At 34.8% G+C, this 20,857-nt stretch overlaps 3 protein-coding genes across 25 annotated transcripts in view; 2 read left to right on the top strand and 1 right to left on the bottom strand.

Moving 5' to 3' along the window:
* The window catches only part of rbck1 (RanBP-type and C3HC4-type zinc finger containing 1), a 21,778-nt gene extending 9,790 nt beyond the window's left edge, over positions 1–11,988 (bottom strand). For 2 of the 8 annotated variants that reach the window (XR_012397357.1, XM_073936438.1), the window contains exons 1-6: positions 11,305–11,988; positions 11,053–11,143; positions 10,898–10,922; positions 2,308–2,360; positions 2,085–2,229; positions 1,890–1,986 (exon numbers count right to left, since the gene is read on the bottom strand). Coding sequence is in view for 6 of the 8 variants with exons in the window: in XM_073936438.1 (XP_073792539.1) it covers positions 1,890–1,986; positions 2,085–2,229; positions 2,308–2,344 (279 nt within the window). In the remaining 2 variants the exon portion in view is untranslated. Of the gene's footprint in view, positions 1–1,889; positions 1,987–2,084; positions 2,230–2,307; positions 2,361–3,744; positions 3,926–10,897; positions 10,923–11,052; positions 11,271–11,304 lie in introns of those variants that run through there. The other 6 variants (XM_073936440.1, XM_021469312.3, XR_012397356.1 and 3 more) reach the window with 6 other exon arrangements.
* rpp14 (ribonuclease P/MRP 14 subunit) lies at positions 4,249–10,652 on the top strand. 5 transcript variants are annotated; one of them, NR_144413.1, is made up of 7 exons: positions 4,249–4,339; positions 4,679–4,801; positions 4,900–4,984; positions 5,120–5,196; positions 8,695–8,773; positions 9,589–9,652; positions 9,778–10,652. NR_144413.1 is itself a non-coding variant. In XM_005173956.6 (7 exons), the coding sequence occupies exons 2-6, from the start codon at positions 4,715–4,717 to the stop codon at positions 9,649–9,651; spliced, it is 378 nt and encodes a 125-aa protein (XP_005174013.1). In that variant the 5' UTR covers positions 4,261–4,339; positions 4,679–4,714; the 3' UTR covers position 9,652; positions 9,778–10,320. The 5 variants fall into 5 exon arrangements, 3 of the variants coding, with proteins under 3 accessions (NP_001018528.1, XP_005174013.1, XP_073792600.1); XM_005173956.6 differs by having other exon boundaries at positions 4,261–4,339; positions 4,679–4,788; positions 9,778–10,320; XM_073936499.1 differs by having other exon boundaries at positions 4,261–4,339; positions 4,679–4,788; positions 9,589–9,647; positions 9,778–10,320.
* A 66-nt stretch (positions 11,989–12,054) lies between the features above and the next one.
* Positions 12,055–20,857, top strand: part of pxk (PX domain containing serine/threonine kinase) — a 32,887-nt gene continuing 24,084 nt past the window's right edge. For 7 of the 12 annotated variants that reach the window (XR_012397399.1, XR_012397398.1, XR_012397397.1 and 4 more), the window contains exons 1-5: positions 12,055–12,306; positions 13,964–14,014; positions 16,974–17,021; positions 18,145–18,331; positions 18,426–18,503. Coding sequence is in view for 9 of the 12 variants with exons in the window: in XM_005173963.5 (XP_005174020.1) it covers positions 12,193–12,306; positions 13,964–14,014; positions 16,974–17,021; positions 18,145–18,331; positions 18,426–18,503 (478 nt within the window). In the remaining 3 variants the exon portion in view is untranslated. Of the gene's footprint in view, positions 13,843–13,963; positions 14,015–16,973; positions 17,022–18,144; positions 18,332–18,425; positions 18,504–20,857 lie in introns of all 12 variants that reach the window. The other 5 variants (XM_073936573.1, XM_073936571.1, XM_073936574.1 and 2 more) reach the window with 2 other exon arrangements.

Genomic DNA, 20,857 nt, shown 5'->3' on the forward strand with positions numbered 1-20,857 from the left:
TTACCAACGCCGTTGTCTGTCTAGGGCAAATAACATTTTAGGGGATCCAACCCACCCTGGTCATAGCCTGCTCTCACTCATGCCATCAGGCAGGCGTTACAGAAGTCTGAGGAGCAAATCAGTGCGGTTTCGGGATAGTTTTTATCCTGTCATTATAAGACTTTTAAATAATACCATTTCTTTAGCATTGTTGAAAGCTAGTGTTAAATAATAAATAAATTTGTTAAACTAGCATAAATTGTTAATATTACAACAAATGGTGAAATAGGTATTTAAGTATTAAGTTATTCTCTTCAGAGATTTTTAAAAATGGGTTATATCTTATATAATGATATTTTTTATATTTTATGGAATTATAAAAGCTTATTTATCATGTTAGGATTTTATAGTGTTTTTATAGTGATGTTTTTTATGTTCTTGTTGGGTCTGTTGCAACGTAATTTCGTTCTGCATTACAATTCTATTGTGATGATTTGAATGACATAAATAAAGGAAACTGATAATCTAATTATTGCATAATAAACCTCTTTAGCAGCATTAAAGTACATGCTTAGTGACTGTCACATAAAGTGGTATTTAAAATCACATTGGGTGCATTTAACACTGAATAAAGCACATAATCAGCACCTGAGGGCATCATTGTCATAGTAGTTTATGCTGTTGTTCAGCCATGGCATTGCAGAAATAGAAACTTTCTTGAATAGAAATTTTGCTCATCGATGTCGGGAATTACGAGGTCAAAAAACTCATGTTAACATGGAAAAGACAGCTTTTGTTGTGTGTAGTTAGGACAGACTTCTTAATATTAAAGTTTATATATGTAGTTAAAAATGCCAAGTTTATTGCTGAGTAAATTTAATTTAGTATATTGTATCTGGATCTGTGGATAACGTTTATAGTTTATCCACATATTTATTCATTCATTCATTCATTTTCTTGTTGGCTTAATCCCTTTATTAATCCGGGGTCGCCACAGCGGAAGGAACCGCCAACTTATCCAGCAAGTTTGTTACGCAGCGGATGCCCTTCCAGCCGCAACCCATCTCTGGGAAACATCCACACACACATTCACACACACATTCATACACTACGGACAATTTAGCCTACCCAATTCACCTGTATCGCATGTCTTTGGACTGTGGGGGAAACCGGAGCACCCGGAGGGCAGGGAGAACATGCAAACTCCACACAAAAACGACAACTGAGCCGAGGTTCGAACCAGCGACCTTCTTGCTGTGAGGCGACAGCACTACCTACTGCGCCACTGCCTCGCTTATTTAAATTTAACATAATATATTCACATATTTAAATTTTAGTTGGTTGATGTACATGTGCACTTTTTACTTGGGTTATTTATAAATGTAAATGATCAACACATATTTTGTACATAATTGACACTATTCTTTTTAAAGTTTTTATAGATTGTATTTTTGTTTATTTTTTGTGTAATTGTAATTACATTTTGTTTATGGGGAAGGTTTGGGAATATTTGTTTTAATTACTCTGTAAAACTATCCTGATATTTCAGTAAACGTTTAATAAATAGATTTTTAAAAATGCCAAGTTTACATATTTTGTGAAATGATGGAAAAAATATTCTTTAAAAGCGCCATCTACAGGTGTTTCTATTAACAGCCGCTGGTCAGATTTCCGCAACAGAACAAGTGCATATGAATTCTGAATATTATTATTATTTTTGCTATAAGTATATTTTTTTTTCAGTGACTGCGATTAGCTTTATTTTCATTTATTGGGAATTTTTATTTTATTTCATTTAATGAAAAGGTTTTTTGTCCAGTGGTCTTAGTTTTTATTTTCACTTACTAAAATAACCTTGGTATATAAATAATTTTGATTTCAGTCTCACATCCATCACCACCACTATTTACCTTTTCCTTCAGCTCGGATATTGTCATGTAAACTGGTACCATCACTGTTATTGGGATGTGATGTTCTGATTCAGCATCAGCCACTCCAACTCTTAATCTGCCATTGCACAGTACAAAACAAAATAGTAAATAAATAGAAGTTCATCTTCAGCAAAACACATTTGTATGTGTGATTGAGCTGGTCTAAAAACATACCTGATGTTGTCTTGAGAATATGCATCTGGATTAATTTTGACGCTCACTGGGAGTTTCAGATCCAGAAGTTGATTCAGGTATTTAGTTGCTTCATCTTTGTCTCTGGAGTTGATGGCGTCACTAAGAAGTCGAGCGGCATCCTCCGCTGGAAAAGCAGAGATGATATGTTAAAATATGTATATGTCTGATATAGAGATATAGTGTATTATATGCCAAAACTCACCTTCCGTTACATTTCTAGAGGCATCAAGAGCAGCCATACTTTAATCTTGAAAGCTTGTTTAAAAAGAAAGCAAAAACAAAAAGTTATTTTGTTTATTATTATAATTTTATTTTAGTATTTAAATCTATGTATCTATCTAACTATAAATGTAAAATCTAATGTTGACTTTAATTAGACTGAAATAAAGCTATATTTTAATTTTAAATAATTAATTAATATGATTTAGTTTATTATTGTTGTTATTTAAACAAATATATTTAAAAAAAAATGTTTTAATGAAATTAAAATAACTGACTAAACCCAGCAGGCACACAACATCATAAGACATTATTATTGGGTAGATTTAGGTCGTGATGTCAGGTGACCAAAATTCAATGTCTAACCAGCGTCTAAGTACAACGTTATTTTGACGTACAATGACGACGTAAAATTGCGTTGATTTTTGGTTGATTTTAGGTTGTGTTGGAAAGTGACCAAAATCCAACGTCTGATAGATGGTTCTAGTGGTAATGACCACACAACGTCAAGGTGTAGCATGATTAGACATTGATATTGGGTTGATTTTAGGTTGGACATTGGACAATGACATCGGCCTGAAATTGGGTTCTGACATCAACACAATTTTCATTTCCAAACAAAATCCAACATCCTCATGATGTTGGGGTACAATGTCAATATGACATCATGTTGACGTCCTGTGCCTGCAGGGAAATCTATGATATATGTATTTAAATTTATTAATTAAACTGTTTTATTCATTCATTTCCCTTCAGCTTAGTCACTTTATTCATCAGGGGTTGCCACAGCGGAATGAACCGCCAACTATTCCAGCATATGTTTTACGCAGCAAATGCCCTTCCAGCCACAACCCAGTACTGGGAAACACCCACACACAAAAACACACACACACACACACTACAAACAATTTAGTTTTAAATTATTTTATTTTCACTTAAATTATTTAAAATAGTTAATACTGAAATAAATATATTTGAAAGAAACATAGTACAACAGGGAAAACTTTGTAAACTAATTTGATAGAATACACTATTAGATAACTTACTAAAAAATAATTTTAAACGAATATATTATATTATATATTATATTATATCATCCTAATGTATGTCATAAAATGTCCATAAAATTAATAAACATAATGTCCATAAACAATCTTTTAGAATAGATGTTGGACAAAAACAGTACCTTGGTCATTTTATATATGGTTTTATTACCATACATATATATGGCATTTAGGCTAGTATTCGAAAATACTACGGTACTATATTCCTATATGTTTGCATACATGTAGAAAACATAGACATATTTTCTACCACACATGTAAAGGTTAAAAACTGCATTCAGCTCTTTGAGAACATAACAGCGTGCTCATTCAGCTCACAACCGCCACAATCAAAACAAATGTAGAAACAAACTTACCAACCATAGGACAAACGTTTAAAACACGCTTCGTGTTGTGTTTATGGTTATAGTACGTGGTGATAAAACCATCCGTGCTCTTGTCACAATCAGAAATTTGTGGAAAGAAAAGTGAAACGAAGCTTCACAAGGAAGTCAGGAAAGTCTCAGAGGAGTGTTGTGCAACTCCATCAGTCCAAACAACCACAGATGCGGAAGACACTGTAGATATAGTTCTTCATTTGACAGTTTGTGCTGTGCACTTGCGCTATATAATCGATTATAATAAGATACAACTATACTAATTATATTTTAACTAAATAATTATTTTAAATAAACTAAAAACAGCATTTAAATAAAACAGTTATCCGGAGTTTCTGAACTAATTTATTTTTATGCTTCTTGTGTGTCATAACTTCACGAGGAATTATGTGTTGTTGTTTTTTAATTGACATGAATTTGCTTGTTTTAGTGACTTTAATCGAAGTGTCGCGAGAATATGTGTAAGATTCTACAAGCATCCGCATTCCTAACATTGTCGCGAGATTTGACAGCACGAGAAAGCGCATGGCGCTGCGCGTGCTGTGAATGAAGGACAAACATAAGCTGTAATTCTGTAAGTTTAATTGTGTTTCGATCTCTAAACAGCTGTTTTGTTGTATATTTTAATGTATATATTACTTTTAAGCAACGAGAGACTTTAACTGTGTAGCTTAAGTGTGAATAGACAGCTAATATAGACCGCGCAGGCGAAAAACTGAGCTGCCCAAAACTGTTTGTTTTTTTAATAATTCAGTTTAGATGGTAATACCACATTGCTTTCTGATAAACATTGGTTTATATTTATTACTGTTCATGTAACACTGTGATGAATAGACAACTGAAACAGACAATATCAGTTACATTTACATACTTTGAATGGAGTAGTAATGAATTTCCTTTTTCATTTAAACAGATCTGCTGACAGACTGAACAGTGTCCGACTACAATTATGGAGGATTCCTCAAAGTTTGAGCGATATGTGTACAAAAATGCTTCAGTTTACCATTATATGAAGATATCTCTGTAAGTGGAACAGGTCAGTTCTGATCTGATCAATTTTATGCATTTTGTAACTAGTGAACATATAAAATAGATGAACCATAAGAGCTTTGTTTATTATTATTTTATTTTTAGAGTTTTGGAAAAAGAAAACCGAAATATTTCTGATGCACAGTTCAAGCAATTGATTATCAGTGGCGTTAAGGACTTGTATGGCGAGGTGAGCACATAGTATTTCTGTTTCTATAAAGATTTAATGTACCAGTGATGGAATTTGAACATATGATTTAATATATTTTGTTGTCATACTGATTCTGATTTATATCTCATATGTATATTTTTTTCTGTACCGCAGATTGGCGCTTCTTTTCCGTTTGATCTGCTAAAGTTTGATCCAAAGGAGTTGACCGGTATACTACGAGTATACAACAGGTACAGCATGCTCCTAGAACAGTGGTTCCCAAACTTTTTTCATCAAGTACCACCTCAGAAAAAAATGGTCTATCTAAGTACCACCATAGTGACGTGACCGATTATTTCCTATTATTAAGAATATTTATTATTGTCAGCCACTTTAAACATTATAAATAGTTTGAACATTAACACTGTACTGTGCTTATAGGTAAAAAACAAAACAAACAAAATAAAAAGTAAACGTTTAAAATGTGCTTTTAAATGTTAATTAAAAAAGGTTAATTAAGAATGGTTAAATGGTTCATTAAGAATGCTACTGTTCTTAACGTAAAAAGAAAACTGCGGTACTTAAATGTAAAGTTATAACAAATAGTAACCTGTTCATCAAAACCTGGAAATGTTGCTTGGACCTCATAAATATAGGCTATATGCCATCACATATATTATTCATATATAACCTTTTTTTTTTATAAATTTTGAATTATGTTGCATGTACACATGACCTATTTGCATTTCTAAACATTAACATGTATTTTAAAATAAATGATTTAGAATTACATATTTAAATTAGAAATTAGATCTGCTTACTGCTTTTGCTTTACAGTACATTTGTCAGAAAAGTGAGTGATAATATGCATAAATGCACTGCTTGACCAATTCATATGTGATTTATTCCTTCATACTTGTGGAATTTCCATGATTTGAGATCTCATCTTAAGTGGACCGTGGAGTTAACTGCACACAGAGACTAAATTTAATTAGGCAATATTCTAGCTCCAAGCTTTAAGCATGGCAAAGTTGCTTGAGTCTATAGCTGCGTCCCAAATCGCATACTTATGCACTATTCTACGCCATTTTGTAGTATAAATAGTGTAAGTAGTGTGTTCACACTGAGAACTCTAAAAATCATAAGTGCACTTTAATTACCCGGATAATGCACTCATTCAGCCGCTAAAATGAAGTGTGTAATGATGGACACTTCACGCACTCAACGACCGCAGGTTTGCTTACGTAGCGGAAAAGGCGGAGCTATCGGACGCACATGTTGAATAACTTTATTTATTTTGGATGGTGAGAACAAAATTCTTCTACGAGAGTGATTATAGCGCTTCCCGATGGTGAATGCGGCAATACTCACGGCAGGTTTTATTTGATAATTCAGTCGTTTATTTCACTGATTTGGCAACCGTCAAACGTCATCAGGAAAACGGTTTGAATTTCCGCTTAGTAGAAAAAACATTAGTGTGCCATTTGGGACGCCACTACATACATATACTACCCTGTTGAGTGTGTAAGTGCATAAGTACATAGTGCATGAGTGCATAGTGTATAGTGTGCCATTTGGGACGCAGCTTATGTTCTGTGTTCCGCGACATTTGAATCACATCCAGAAAAATTAGCCTAAGTCTGAGGGAACAAATTAATCGAAAGCCACGCTGCTTTACAAAACGAATAACTTTATATATATCGAAAACACGCATTATTTTACACAACTACGAACAAACGTTTAACACATTTGTGATAATTAATTAATAATCCTGAGTTTGCAGCAACTGAAATGCCAACACAACAGCACTGGCCTGCAAATGCACTTCTAGAGTGTATCTGCTCCGCAAGCGCCGCATGCCTCTTTCTCTGGCTCTGCGCCAAAACGGGTTGATTTTTAGCATCTGATGACGCGATGCACTAAAGTAAACATTCTACGTGATCGTACGCTTCAGGGAACAGCTGGTGCTGCTCACATCAGTGTAATCGTTTGCATCAAAGGGTTAAAAGTGTGTTGTTTATTCTTCTGTCGATATTCAGTATTTTTCCGTGTACCAGAACCACTGTCCTAGAGCAATCCTTTAAAATTTAAGCCAAAGTGTTGAGTGAACATTTTTGCTGAAATCACAAATCTGTTTATGAACAAAGAAAAATTTAGGATTGAGGTAAAGTTGGTTTTAAATTTACACATTCAGACTTTTCCTTAATACTTTTAAAAAAGCATGCTTTGCAAACTCTAAATAGGGAAATCATATTAGCAGCCAATGACTTGCAAGGTACAGTCAATTAAATAGTGCTAATGTTGTTTTGAAGTCATTCTTGCATGCAATTTAATGCCGAATATTACGTTACGTTATCTGTAAACGATATAGTTGACACTGAACTAATGTATGAATATAAAACCAACTTTACCTCATAGGGCTGGGCGATTAATCGAGAAGTAATTAAAATCGACAGTCAGAACCTATAATCGATCTCATTTTTCCAGGTCTGTTTTTTTTTTAATTACTTTCCTATCTTGTGTGGAGTCATGCGATCCCGCTACTTTAATGCTGGTTTATTCGTGGAGCCAAAACATATAGTCCAGCGGTGCCTTTGCGTAGTCATGTTGTGGCTGATGCATACCTCTCAAAAAATGTAATTGCACGTCGCATAGCACAAGCTGTGTGATTGGTCAGCTTAATAGTGGTAACAAACGTGGGTGGCGCGGAGAGCAATGCACAATGTGGGTCAAGGCGATCACTTGACACAGAAGTATAAATCAGCAAGGATAAGGCTAATTTATACTTCTGCTGCTACTTTGCACCAAATTTGATCTCTGGTCAAGTAGGACGATAGATATATTCTTGAGCCTTACTTTGCGCTACATTGACGATGACTGGAAGCTGCGCTACAGATACCTTGAGGATATGCAAGGTATTTTATTTGTTTACTTTATTTTGATGGTCCGTTTGTTGAATTTAAGTTTCACTGCATCTACATGCCAACTAATTCTCATTAGATTATAAGTAGACTGTTAGGTTAGGATTAGGGTAAGTTGACATGTGCTTGCAAAGTTTCTTATAGTCAGGTAAATGTCTTTTAAAGGAGCAGTATCAGCAGATATTAAGCAGGCAGTCTATTAATACTCAAATGGACCATCAAAATAAAGTGTTACCTTTTATTTAGAGGAAACACTGCTTATTTTCAACTTTTACTATAAAAACACTGAAACTTTGTTTCCAAATGTATTATTTATTTGTACTTTTTATAAGAAAAAAGTGACTTGGTTTTAGGCAATGTGCTTTTTAATTTTAGCTGTTCAACATAGATGTTCAATAAATATTGATAGATAGTAGATAGTGTGTCTTTACTTCGGTTAAAATCAAGTAATGCCCCCTTCATTCAAAAATCTCTCACTTGTATATCACTAAAATGCGAGCATGTTTACTGTACCATGCCTGTTAGTGAACTGAGTGCAAAAGAATAAAATAAGTAAATAAATAAAATAATCGTTCATTACTCTAATAGAGTTAAAATTGAATTAATCGAGATTTTGATTTTAGGCCAAATCGCTCAGCCCTATGACCGCAATAAACTTAGGGTGTCCCTCTGGGCTTGATTTTAGGATTGTTTGCATTCTGTTGAACTTGGTCTTTCAAACACAGATTAAACCATTTATTTTTCATTAGCAAAGAGAGTTATGGATTTGTCTTATTTTGTTTCTCTAATGATTTTCAGTGTTAATATTCTGTTGTTTCCTCATCTTAGCGGGCTGGTGAAACTGTGGAGTGCTTTAACATTACTGGGATCCTATCAAAATGAGGCATGCGCATTCAGAGTCACACAGGTGGGTTTTCCACATTGTTCTCGATCTCCACGTAGTGAAACCATAAAGCAAACAGACGGAAAAATGGAAAAAATTGCAAGTTTGTGCATTCCCAGTTGGAGAAAGATGAGTTTAAACAGTGGCTTAAGCCTGCCGCTGAAAACAACTAATTTATTCTTTCAAGCTTTGTTTCTTATGGGTTCTATTGCATGGTTGTGCTCCATTGATTTATTTAATTACAACTGTTTATTAACAACTATTTATATATCTATTGAGTTAAAGGTTTGATACTGATTAGAACTGACGATGAGGTCTTAACATTTTCAGAGAATGTCTTTAAAAAGTCTTAAAAAGCTTTTGAAACTACCTTTAGGATCCCTGCATATACCCTGTATGGGGCTGGTGTCCTCCATATTTTCGTTCCAACCCCACTTAAACATACCTGAACCAGCTAATCAAGCTCTTTCTAGGTATACTAAAAACTTCCCAGCAGGTGTGTTCAAGGAAGTTGGAGCTAAACTATGCAGGATATCGGCCCTCCAGGACCGACTTTGGACTTATACCTTCATTTGCACTCTTTTAATAGGCACTAGATGTCAGTAATGTGCTTAAGGGCTCAATTGCATCCCTGCCAGGAGTGAATCGACGTAATTTTAATCTGACCATTGGCATTCTGTCAGCCAAACTGTTTACTTTGCAATGTGCGTCAGATTGCAGATGGGCGTTTACAGTGGAGGGCTGCTTATCTCACTTTTTTTTTTTTTTTTTTTTTTTGTACTGAACCCCACTAAACTTCACATTGCAGACATCTAACTTTCTTTTTTTTATGATTGCAGGTGTCACCGTTTTTGTTAGCATTGTCCGGGAATAGTCGTGAGCTGCAGTTTGGAGATCGGTGAGGTGGGCCTACATAAAAATACCTTGGGGGGAAAAAATGACATTTCTTTTAAGAAGAAGGATTTTCAGCAGAACTGTATACCATGTTGTCAATTCAGCACTGACGGTTCCTGCATCCTCCACAACAGGGCACAGGTCGCTTTACGTCGGTGAACAGGCCTCGCTAAGCAAAACATTCAGTGCCAGAGACGTTGCACTTTTTGCTGAGCTGACAGGGGACACAAATCCTCTCCATGTCGACCCGGAGTACGCCAAAACCACCTCTTTTGAGACCCCCATTGTTCACGGAGTGCTGATTAATGGTCTGATCTCAGCAGTTCTCGGGACGAAGTTACCCGGTAAAGGCTGCGTGTTTCTCTACCAGGAAATACGCTTCCCAGCGCCGCTCTTCATCGGAGAGGAGGTTGTGGCGGAAGCAAAGGTCAAAAAGATCAAAATGTCCTTCGCTTTTATTTCTGTTTCCTGCGCTGCCAAAGACAAAGTAGTCATGGAGGGAGAGGTCATGGTCATGATGCCGCAGAACCAACAACAAGCATGAGGAATTTTGAGTTTTCGTGTGCTGCCAGGAGTTAAATGTTCCTTCTTTGATTATTTTTGTTCTTGCTCAGAGATTTAATGCTCATTTTGGTTTTGGGTTAAAGTTTAAATAAACTTTACGTGATTAAATATATTAGCTCTTTGGTGTGGGAAATAACTTTGTGTGTCTAATGTAAACGAGGAGATTATTTTCAGATCTCTTCAAACAGTTATTTACAGGGTTCATACGGTCATGGAAAACCTGGAAAAGTCAAGAAATTTTGACATGGCATCTTCCAGGCCTGGAAAAGTTTTGTGAAAGTCATGGAAATTAGTGGAAGAAATATCTGTATGCTTGAAAATGGGTTAGTTGTCCTTCTTTTTTTTTCTTTTTTTTTTTAAAGCATGCTCTCACATTATTAGTGCTGTGTCTTTAAGCAGTATCTAAATAAATTTTACATAGATATAAAAATTAATTGAAACTAAATAGATTGTTGCTTGTTTTATGAAATGCTGTAATAAATTTGAACATGCATTTTTTTTATTACCCAAGTATACGTATGCTTTATGAAAAAGTCCTGGAAAAGTCATCGAATTTTAATAGTAAAGTGTGTATGAACCTGGTATTTATAATAACAATTTTACAGTCACAGTAAAACAAAATGTTTACATGAAAAATGTTTTTAATGGATAGGTTATCCAAAATATAAAATCTTAGATTAATTTACTCACCTTAAGGAATTCTAGGTGCAGGTGACTTTTTTATAAAACAAAGAAGAAAAGTTTAAGCTGGAACTGTTGCCCTTAGTAATTCATAAAATGCAAGTAAACTGGGTACAAACGCTTTTAGAGTAAAAAAAAACATACAAACAACATAAAATTAATACCTGTGGCTCCTGATATGAGGTGTTGTGAAGCAAAACACTGCAAGTTCTTCACTCTCTTCGTCCTCAATCCATTAATTTGACCCTTTTACCTCTAAATAAAGAAATAAAACTATGAAAGTAGTGTTTTTGCGATGTTGGGTACGCGATTCTTTGCTAAGAAAATACACAGACAAGATGTTTCTGCGGGTCATGTTTACATTAGGTCACACGTTACTCTTAACAGTCACATGATCTTCCCTTGTCAACACTTACCTTCAGTGCTAGCAGGTTTGCATTGATGCAAAGCTTGTGTTACAAACTCCAAACGAAAATGTTCAACAACGTGCATATAAATGACATTGCAGATAGGTTATTTTTAACTTTGTAAAGTTGCATTGTACACTGGACCTGACATGAAGAAATATGACTGAATTTAGCCGTGAGCTTTACGCGCTTCCTGTTTGACTGTACTTCTCAAAACATGGCACGTCACTTACTTTTTTATTTTCATTGCAAGAACACGAGCAATGCATATAAACAACCTATTAAAATGTATATTGTTTAAAATAACAAGTAAATCTAAAAAATATATAGTTTCTTTGTAGTAGATGCATGAGTATATATGCCCAGGGTGAAAGAAAGTATAATAACAGTAGAGTAAAATAAATAAATGCATAAATGAAAACAAAACAAACAATAATAACAAAAACATAATAACGAAATAAACAGTTTTCAACTCAAATGGACAGTTTAAATAGCATTTCTATGTCTACTGTTGACAAGTATTTTTTTCTTTTTATAAAACGCTGTAAAACCGTTTTTTAGTTATAAAATGTACACTTATGAATATGAAACCTAGTCAATAAAATAGATTAATAACTTTATCAAAAGTCAATAGTTGAACTAGTAGAAACGCATAACAAAACTGCGGCGTCATTCACATCCACTCTCGAGTGTGCGCACTACAGAGTGGACGCGCTCGTCTCCGCGAAAACATCTACGTCACATTTACTGGCAGTTTCTGATTCGTTTCTCCCACGTTGTCACAAGCAGCACAGACGCTCTCGCTTTACCGTCACGTCCCATTTCTGACCGGGGTGGGCTCTCGGTTACCGAGCCCTGTCGAACCGGGGGGCCGTTTTGCTGTTGTTTTGATTCGGGATGGCGTTCATGGAGCAGCAGCCGCAGCCGTTGTCCGGGAGGAAGCCGCCGCTGGACGACACCGTGCCGTTGAGCGCCGTGATCGAAGCCAGCCAGAGTTTACAGTCGCACACGGTAAACAGACACAGCCGTCACCGGAGCCCCGCCGATCGGTGCTTATGATGAGATTCGGTTTTGGATCGATTACAAATACGCGTTAACTGACTGTAAATCAGGTTTGAATGGAAGTCTTCAGAATTATGTTGCGTTTTAAGACGTCCCACGTTAATATTTATCGATTATTGGTCGATTTATATCAGATTAATCGTAATTGATGTGTAAAAAAATCGCGTTTTGTTTAATGCGGTGTTGCAGATACTGAGGTAAAGTTGGTTTTATGTTTGCACATTTGGACTTTCACCTTCTTAATGTAAATATAGAAAAGTAATTGAAATAGAGAAATCATATGGCTATCAAAGTACAGCATTGTTTACAGTTAATTAAATATGCTAATGTTGTTTTGAAGTCATACTTGCATCCGATTTCTGACCGAATATTCATAGATTACCTTGCCACTTTTCAAAAATGAACAAATTTCCTAATATAAAACCAACTTTACCTTAAAGTGTTGCAGTTGTCAACAGTGGAACCATAAATGTAAATATTCTAAACCTCTAAAATCCTTTTTTGGGGTGATAAACAGTACAGTTTAAATATTTCATAAGCATTTAAACTTGGAATGAAGTTATAACAAAAGAGTTAGCAGTTAGAAAGATAATTAAATAAAGCATGCTTGACAGTTCAAAGGGATGTTTTTGTTAATAAAAGGCATCTGGGTTTAAATTAGCCGTTTTTAAATCAAATATTCTGTCTATGCTGTAGGTTTCATGTGACGTTAGATCAGTCTGGATCTGTTTTGTGTGGTTGGCTTTACGGACAGAATTGAGAAATGCTAATTTGCATTAGAGCTGAAAGATTTCCTGTGCTGTGAAACCGAAGCCACAAGAAATACTAGTGTTTCCTTTCTCATTTATTCGTCTGTTCGCTACTCGTGATGATTTCATATGAAAGTGCAGTCTAGCAAACCACTTTCAGTTCTGTGTTGTGTAAACTTTACAACATATTACTGGTTTCTCAGATAAAAAAGCCCTTTAAATGAGAAAATGATAATACATCATTAACATATAGACTACAATCATCAGTTAATATTGATTATATGAATATTGGTATTTCATAAGCTTGAAGTTAGAATGGGGGTTCATCATCTAACACAAGGTGCAAAAATAGCCTTCAACGGATGTCATCTGAAGTGATGAAATGGTGTTGTAGTGCGTGATGGAAATTACACGCCTTTGCTCTCGCTTTACTCGTGTGGAAACGATCAGGTGACATCTTGAAGGAGAGTCAAACATTAATAAGTTTGAGCTTCAGGAAGCCGCCATAAACGTCAGGGTCAGTCTGAGGCTTTTGCAGGAGTTTTGAAGAATCTTTCCACTTCCCGATTCGGTCTTGCTTCACAAATTGGGCAGTAGAAAACCACAAATGCGTGACAACACGACTTTGGGCTTTTGAATGGGCAATATTGTGAAGAAGAAGAAAAAACAAAACAAAGATGTGTTTGTTTGGGCGGGTTTCTGCTAGTCAGGCTGGACAAGTCTGGTGATTTTAGAGGTGATTTTGGCCTGAAGACCTGATGAACCAGTTTTTTGGTTTTTATTGTGTTTGTTGTTGGTTTTGATTGTATATTTGCTAGATTGTAATCAGTCGTCATGTCTTTTCTCTCTGTAAACAGGAGTACATCATTCGAGTCCAAAGGGGCGTTTCCACAGACAATAGCTGGACGGTGAGTCTGTCTGTCTAACTATCATTCCATCAATCTGTCTATCTGTTTATCTATCATTCTGTTTCTCTGTCTACAATTCGTTAATGTCTGTCCATTGTTTGGTTGCTCTATCAGTCTCTAGCAATCTGTCTGTCTTATTCTGTTGTCGTCTCTCTATCAATCTGTCATTCTGTTGCTCTAGCCATCATCTGTTTGTCTTACTCATTCTGTCATTCTTCTACTCTTATTTGTCTGTCTCTCAGTCTGTCGCTCTAGCGATCTGTCTATCTCTTGTTCTGTCTTTCTGTCACTCTAAAACCTCTTTCATTCCGTTGCTCTACAATCTCTCTTTCACTCTCATTCTGTCGCTTTATCGATCTGTCTGTCATTGTCACTCTATTCACCACCTGTCTGTCTTTATTATTCTGTCGTTCCTCCACTCTTATCTGTCTCTTTCTCATATTGTTGCTCTATCCATTTATCTGTTTTTCACATTCTTACATTCTGTCGCTCTATCCATCAGTCTTTCTCCTTCTGTCGTTTTGTCGCTCTCAATCCGTCTGTTTTTCTCAAGTTGTCTCTCTTTCTATCTGTATGTCTTTTTCATTCTGGCGCTATGAGCAGCCTGTCTTTCTCATTCTGTCTTTCTGCCACTGTAATCAGTCTCTTTCTCATTCTTTGGTTCTGTCACTTCATCTGTCTGTCTTAATCGTCTCGTTGCTCTATCCGTATGTCTGTCTTAATCATTCTGTCTCTCTATCAATCTGTCAGTTTGTCGCTCTATCCATCTTTGTCCTAATCATTCTGTTGCTTTATTCATCTGTCTGTCTCTTAGTTTGTCGCTCTATACATCTGACTTAATCGTTCTGTCGTTTTATCCATCTGTTCTATCACTCTATCTGCCTGTCTTACTCAGTCTGTGTCCTTTTGTTTTGTCGCACTGTCCATCTGTCTTTTTTATTCAGTCAATCTTTCATTCTGACGCTCTATCCATTTGACAGTCTTTCTTAGTTGCTCTTTCATCTGTCTGTCTCTCAGTCTGTCGCACTATCCATCTTTCATTCTGTCACTATAAATTTTCTCATTCTGTCTTTCTGCCACTATAATCTGTCTCTTTCTCATTCTTTGGTTCTGTCACTCTGTCTGTGTTAATCGTCTCGTCGCTCTATCCATCTGTCTGTCTTAATGATTCTGTCTATCAATCTGTCTGTCTTTCTTATTCTGTTACTCTATCTATTTTTCTTAGGGCGTACTCACACTATGTACAGTTGCCTTAACCCGGCCAAAGCACGCTTGTCCCCCCTCCCGTCTCTCCCGATGGCCCACACTCACATTGCGTTCGAGCCTGAGCACGCTTGCATCATAGATGATGCGCTGTTCAGTTTAGGAAGTGCTCTTGTTGTCGGTGCAATAGCCTAGTGGTTAGCGTGCTGACATATGGTGCAGTAATGTGCAAGTCAGAGTGTTCCTAGTTTGAATCCCGGCTCGAGGACATTTCCCAACCTTACCTCCCTCTGTCTCTCCAACTTTGCTTCCTGCCTTATTACTGTCCTATTTATTAAAGCAAAAATGCCAAAAATAAATTTTAAAAAAGGAGCGCTCTCTGAGATTTCTTTATATCTTTTTAGTCCTTTGGGATTTGTGACACGTAGTTAAATTTTTTGCTGGACAGATCAGCCACTTTTGAGTCTTATAAACAATCATAAAGTCCTCATGCTGCAGGAATTAGGAGGCTTGCTAAAGGCGGCAGCTGTGGTGCAGTGAGGGGTTTGCTTCTTTAATAATCTAAGGCAGTTTGCGTTCATTAAACGGTAAGAATGATTAATAAACACGCACTCACACCTCTCAAACTATCTGGGAAACGGGCCTGGGCACAGTTCGGATAGCATAGTGTGAGTGCGCCATTAATCATTCTGTCGCTTTATCAATCTGCTGTTCTGTCGCCCTATCCATCTGCCGCTCTGTCACTCTATCCATCTACTGCTCTGTCGCTCTATCCATCTGCCGCTCTGTCGCTCTACCCATCTGCCGCTCTGTCGCTCTATTCATCTGCCGATCTGTCGCTCTATCCATCTGCCGCTCTGTCACTCTATCCATCTACTGCTCTGTCGCTCTATCCATCTGCCGATCTGTCGCTCTACCCATCTGACGCTCTGTCGCTCTATTCATCTGCTGATCTGCTGCTCTATCCATCTGCCGCTCTGTCACTCTGTCCATCTACTGCTCTGTTGCTCTATCCATTTGCCGCTCTGTCGCTCTATCCATCTGCCGCTCTGTCCATCTGCTGCTCTGTTGCTCTATTCATCTGCCGATCTGTCGCTCTATCCATCTGCCGCTCTGTCGCTCTGTCTGCCTGTCTTACTCATTCCGTGTCACTTTTGTTCTGTTGCTTTATAATCTGTCTTTCTCATTGTATAATCCTGTCTCTTCATCAATCTTTGTTTTACTCATTCTGTCTTTCTTTGTTCTGTTGCTCTGTCCTACTGTCTTATTTTATTCTGTCATTCTTTCATTTTGCCGCTCTATCTATCTCTCTACTTTAATATTTGTGTCTCAATCCATTTGACTCTCTCAGTTTCTGGCTCTTTTTATCTGTCTGTCTCATTCTGTCGCTCTCAATCTGTCTGTCTGTCTTAATCATTCGGTCTCCCTTTGTTCTGTCGCTCTGTCCATCAGTCTGTCTTTTTTATTCTGTCATTCACTCTGATTGTCTTGATAACTTTCCTCCTCATTCTGTCCCTTTCTCTGTCTGTCTTTCTGTCATCCTGTTACTCTATCTGTCTGTCTTTGTCTCTATGACCTAACACTCATTCCATGTCTGTATGTCTAATTAATTATTGTGTTTTATCTCATGTTGTCACTATCTCTAACTGTTTAACTATCTTTCCATCTATCTTGTTTCTCTGTCTGTTTAAATGTTATTCCTTCTATCCTGTTGTCAGAATGACTGATTTTTGGGTTTGATTTGTATTTCTCTCAGGTCATCCGCAGATACAGTGACTTCGACATGCTGAATAACAGTTTACTGGTGAGTGCTCTGTTTGAACAAGCCTGTGTTGGGAAAAAACATCCGTTCCCGTATTAGTGTTTCCACATCATTTATAAGTAATGCTGCGACATGATTCACTGTTGCTGAATCTTAAAAACTCACATCCTTCAGAAAGCTTTTACTCTTCAGTGAAAGAGTTACTGTGGGTCAATGTCTCTGCATTCACATGAATAAAACAGAATATGCTTTATTTCACTAATAGAGCATCTTTATCCAATTTTTAAATATTTTTTGTTGTATTACAGTAAGGACTTATTTATTTTTATGGTAATGATAATTTAAAGCAGAAATATATACTAATTATTTCACCCAAAATTTCGACACGCTAAGCATTTAATTTCCCTCATTTTATATATTATATCATATTATATTATCATAATATAATCATATTTACAATATCTCTAATAAAAAAACATACATTATTATTTATTTAAGCCTGTTTATCCAAACCATTTTTTTTTCACAATAAGGACTTTTTTATTGTTATGGTAATAATAATTTAAAACATAAATATATAATATGCAATATTATTCTTTTAATAAAGCATGTTTATCCAAATTTTTAAGCATATTAATCAATTTCGCCTTTTTTTTTTTTTTTGCTGCATTAAAAATGTTATGGTAAAGTTTAAAGCAGAGATATTTTTAATTATTTACCCTATTTTTATTGTTAATGTTTTATTGTTGTAGTAATGATAATTTAAAAAAGAAATATATTTATTTTTAAATTTACCAAAAAACAAAATTTGTGTTCATAGTAGGGATACTGTTACGTAAACTTGAGTACATTTAAGTATGTAACTTAAAAGTATGTTTAACCAAATTTCTAAGCACATGTTTTAATTTATCCTTCTTTTGCTGTATTACAGTAATGTGATTTTTTTTTAATGTTACGGTAATGACCATTTAAAGATTTTTTTTTTAAATCACCCTAATTATTTTTATTCTTATGATAATGATAATGTAAAGCAGAAATATCTTTTATCATTTTCACCAAAAATATTGTCATAAAAAAGATTTCATTTTCCTCAAATATTCTTAAGTTACAGCATGCTTGTCATCACTGAAAAAGTAACTGTAAGTCAATGTCTCTGCATTCACAGATATCAGGTCTAAACCTGCCACTTCCTCCAAAGAAGCTGTTAGGAAACATGGACCGTGAGTTTATAGCCGAGCGACAGAAGGGTCTTCAGGCCTACCTGAACTACATCACACAACATCACATCCTGTGCAGCTGTGAGCTGGTCAAAAAGTTTCTCGACACTAATAATTATTCAGCAAACTACACAGGTAATGCAATCAGGGCATGATTTAACACTAGAAAAAGAAAACGGATTATTTTGTTCATTAAAAGCTTGACATTTCTCCATACTGTATTTTTCAGAAATAGCTTTACAGCAGGTGTCCATGTTCTTCAGATCTGATCCAAAATGGGAAGTTATTGAGCCGTTAAAAGACATTGGTGAGTAACAGTGTAGTCTTGACTATTATATTATATAAGTGGTCACCAAAACTGTCCCTGGAGGGCCAGGAAACACCCAGGCTGGTGTGTTGAGGCAAGTTAAAGCTAAACCCTGCAGGGACACAGGTTTCTCCAGGACCGAAATTGGTGACCCCTGTATTATATTATATTATATTATATTATATTATATTATATTATATTATATTATATTATATTATATTATATTATATTATATTATATTATATGTACGCAATGTAAAAGGAAAAATTAACAGTTTTTTTTTTTTTTTTAGTAAAGCATTTTTATCCAAACAATGTTTTTTTCTGTATTACGGGTAATGGGACTTTTGTTATGGTAATGACAATTAAAAATAATAAATTAAACATTTTAAAAAATTAAATTTTTTTTAAATAATAAAGCTGAAAAATATACAAATAGTTTACCAAAAATATCGACATGCAAAACAATTGTCCCCTTAAATATGATCAATGTAATTATTATAAAAGCATCTATTATTATTGATATTATTATTATTATTATTATTTTTAATAATTTATAAATAAAGCATATTTTTCCTAACTTTTTTGTTATGTATTATGGTAATAAGAGTTTATTGTTATGGAAATGATAATTTAAAACAGATTTACAAAACATATATACAACATACAAAAGACTGAAATATTATTTATGAAATCCTGAAATATTATTTATGTAATTATAGTAAAAGCATACATTACTAATAACTTGTTAATAAAACATGTTTTTTCCTAACTTTTTTAGTTGTATTACAGTAATGAAACTTTTTTTATTATTATTATTGTAATGATCATTTAAAGCAGAAAGATTTTTTTAACTCACTAATACTATATTATATTATTAGTGTAATAAAAGCTCATTATCATTTGTGCAAGTAAAAGATCGTCCTTTTTTAATATATGGATATATTTGGAAATATATCCAAACTTTGTTGTTATTCTCATTTTCTCGTTTACTTATTCCATTTAAAGTAACTTCTTTTATAGTAATGATCATTTAAAGCAGATATTTTCAACAAAATGTCAACATACAAATGAACAAATTTCTCTGAAATGATATGATGTATTATATTATAAATTGTATTTTATTATATTACTTTTTATTATATCACAATTCATCATGTATTTTATATTATATTAATTAATAAACATATATTATTAGTTTTTTCCCTGATGTATTCTAAGGGCTTTTATGCTAATCCTGAAAGTTATATCTAGTCAATGGCATCGCAATATTTAATGTTAATGATTAATTGAAGTTTTATTGTTCTGTTTCTCCTGATGACACATTGTTTATATTCACACCCCTGCATCAGAGACTGCTGGTTACACAGACACTTCTTGACATTTTCATGGTGTCCATTGACTGTAAAAACACAGTCGAGACGCATTAGTAAAAAACTGGCTCTGCTGCTTTAGTGAGGATAAATAACAATGTTTACAAAACATTTACCCTCGCTGCTTCAAATTTCAAGAACATACACAGGTTATCTAACCACAAACTCACAAGTATAGTTCTGCTTAAAAAAAAAAAAAAACTAAAAAACTAATATTTCAGTATTATTTAATTTTATATATACAAAGAGCTTAAACCACATATTAATTCAAATGAATACAGATATGCATAGTATAGATATCTATCTCTCTATCTCTCTATCTCTCTGTCTGTCTGTCTGTCTGTCTGTCTGTCTGTTTGTCCATCTATCTGTCCATCCATCCGTCCATCCATCCATCCATCTATTTTTCCATCTGTCTATCTATCCATCCATTCATTCATCCGTCAGTCCATCCATCTATCTGTCTTTATCTATCTATCTATCTATCTGTCCATCCATCTGTCCGTCCATCCATCCATCCATCCATCCATCCATCCATCCATCATCCATCCATCCATCCATCCATCTATCCGTCTATCTATCTATCTATCTATCTATCTGTCAATCTACCTGTATATCTATCTGTCCATCCATTTGTCCATCCATCCATCTATATATCTATCTGTCCATCCGTCTATCATCCATCCATCCATCCATCCATCCATCCATCCATCATTATCTGTCTTATATATATTCTAATTATTTTAAAAGTTGAATATAATAATGATAATAATAATTTTAAAAAATACAGTAAGAATAGTTATTTCATGCATTGCATTAACATTTTTGTCTTAATTTTCTGTTCATTTATAGTTAAAGTTGGGATTTTCTGGACCTTAAACTCTGATCTGTAAACATTTGATATTGAAAATGTAACTCTGCAGTTTAACAAAGTGACTTATTGACATTTTTGTTGTTTGAAACAATATATTGTATTGAAAAT

This window comes from Danio rerio, chromosome 22, assembly GCF_049306965.1.
Source record: "Danio rerio strain Tuebingen ecotype United States chromosome 22, GRCz12tu, whole genome shotgun sequence".
Taxonomy (NCBI): Eukaryota; Metazoa; Chordata; class Actinopteri; order Cypriniformes; family Danionidae; genus Danio; species Danio rerio.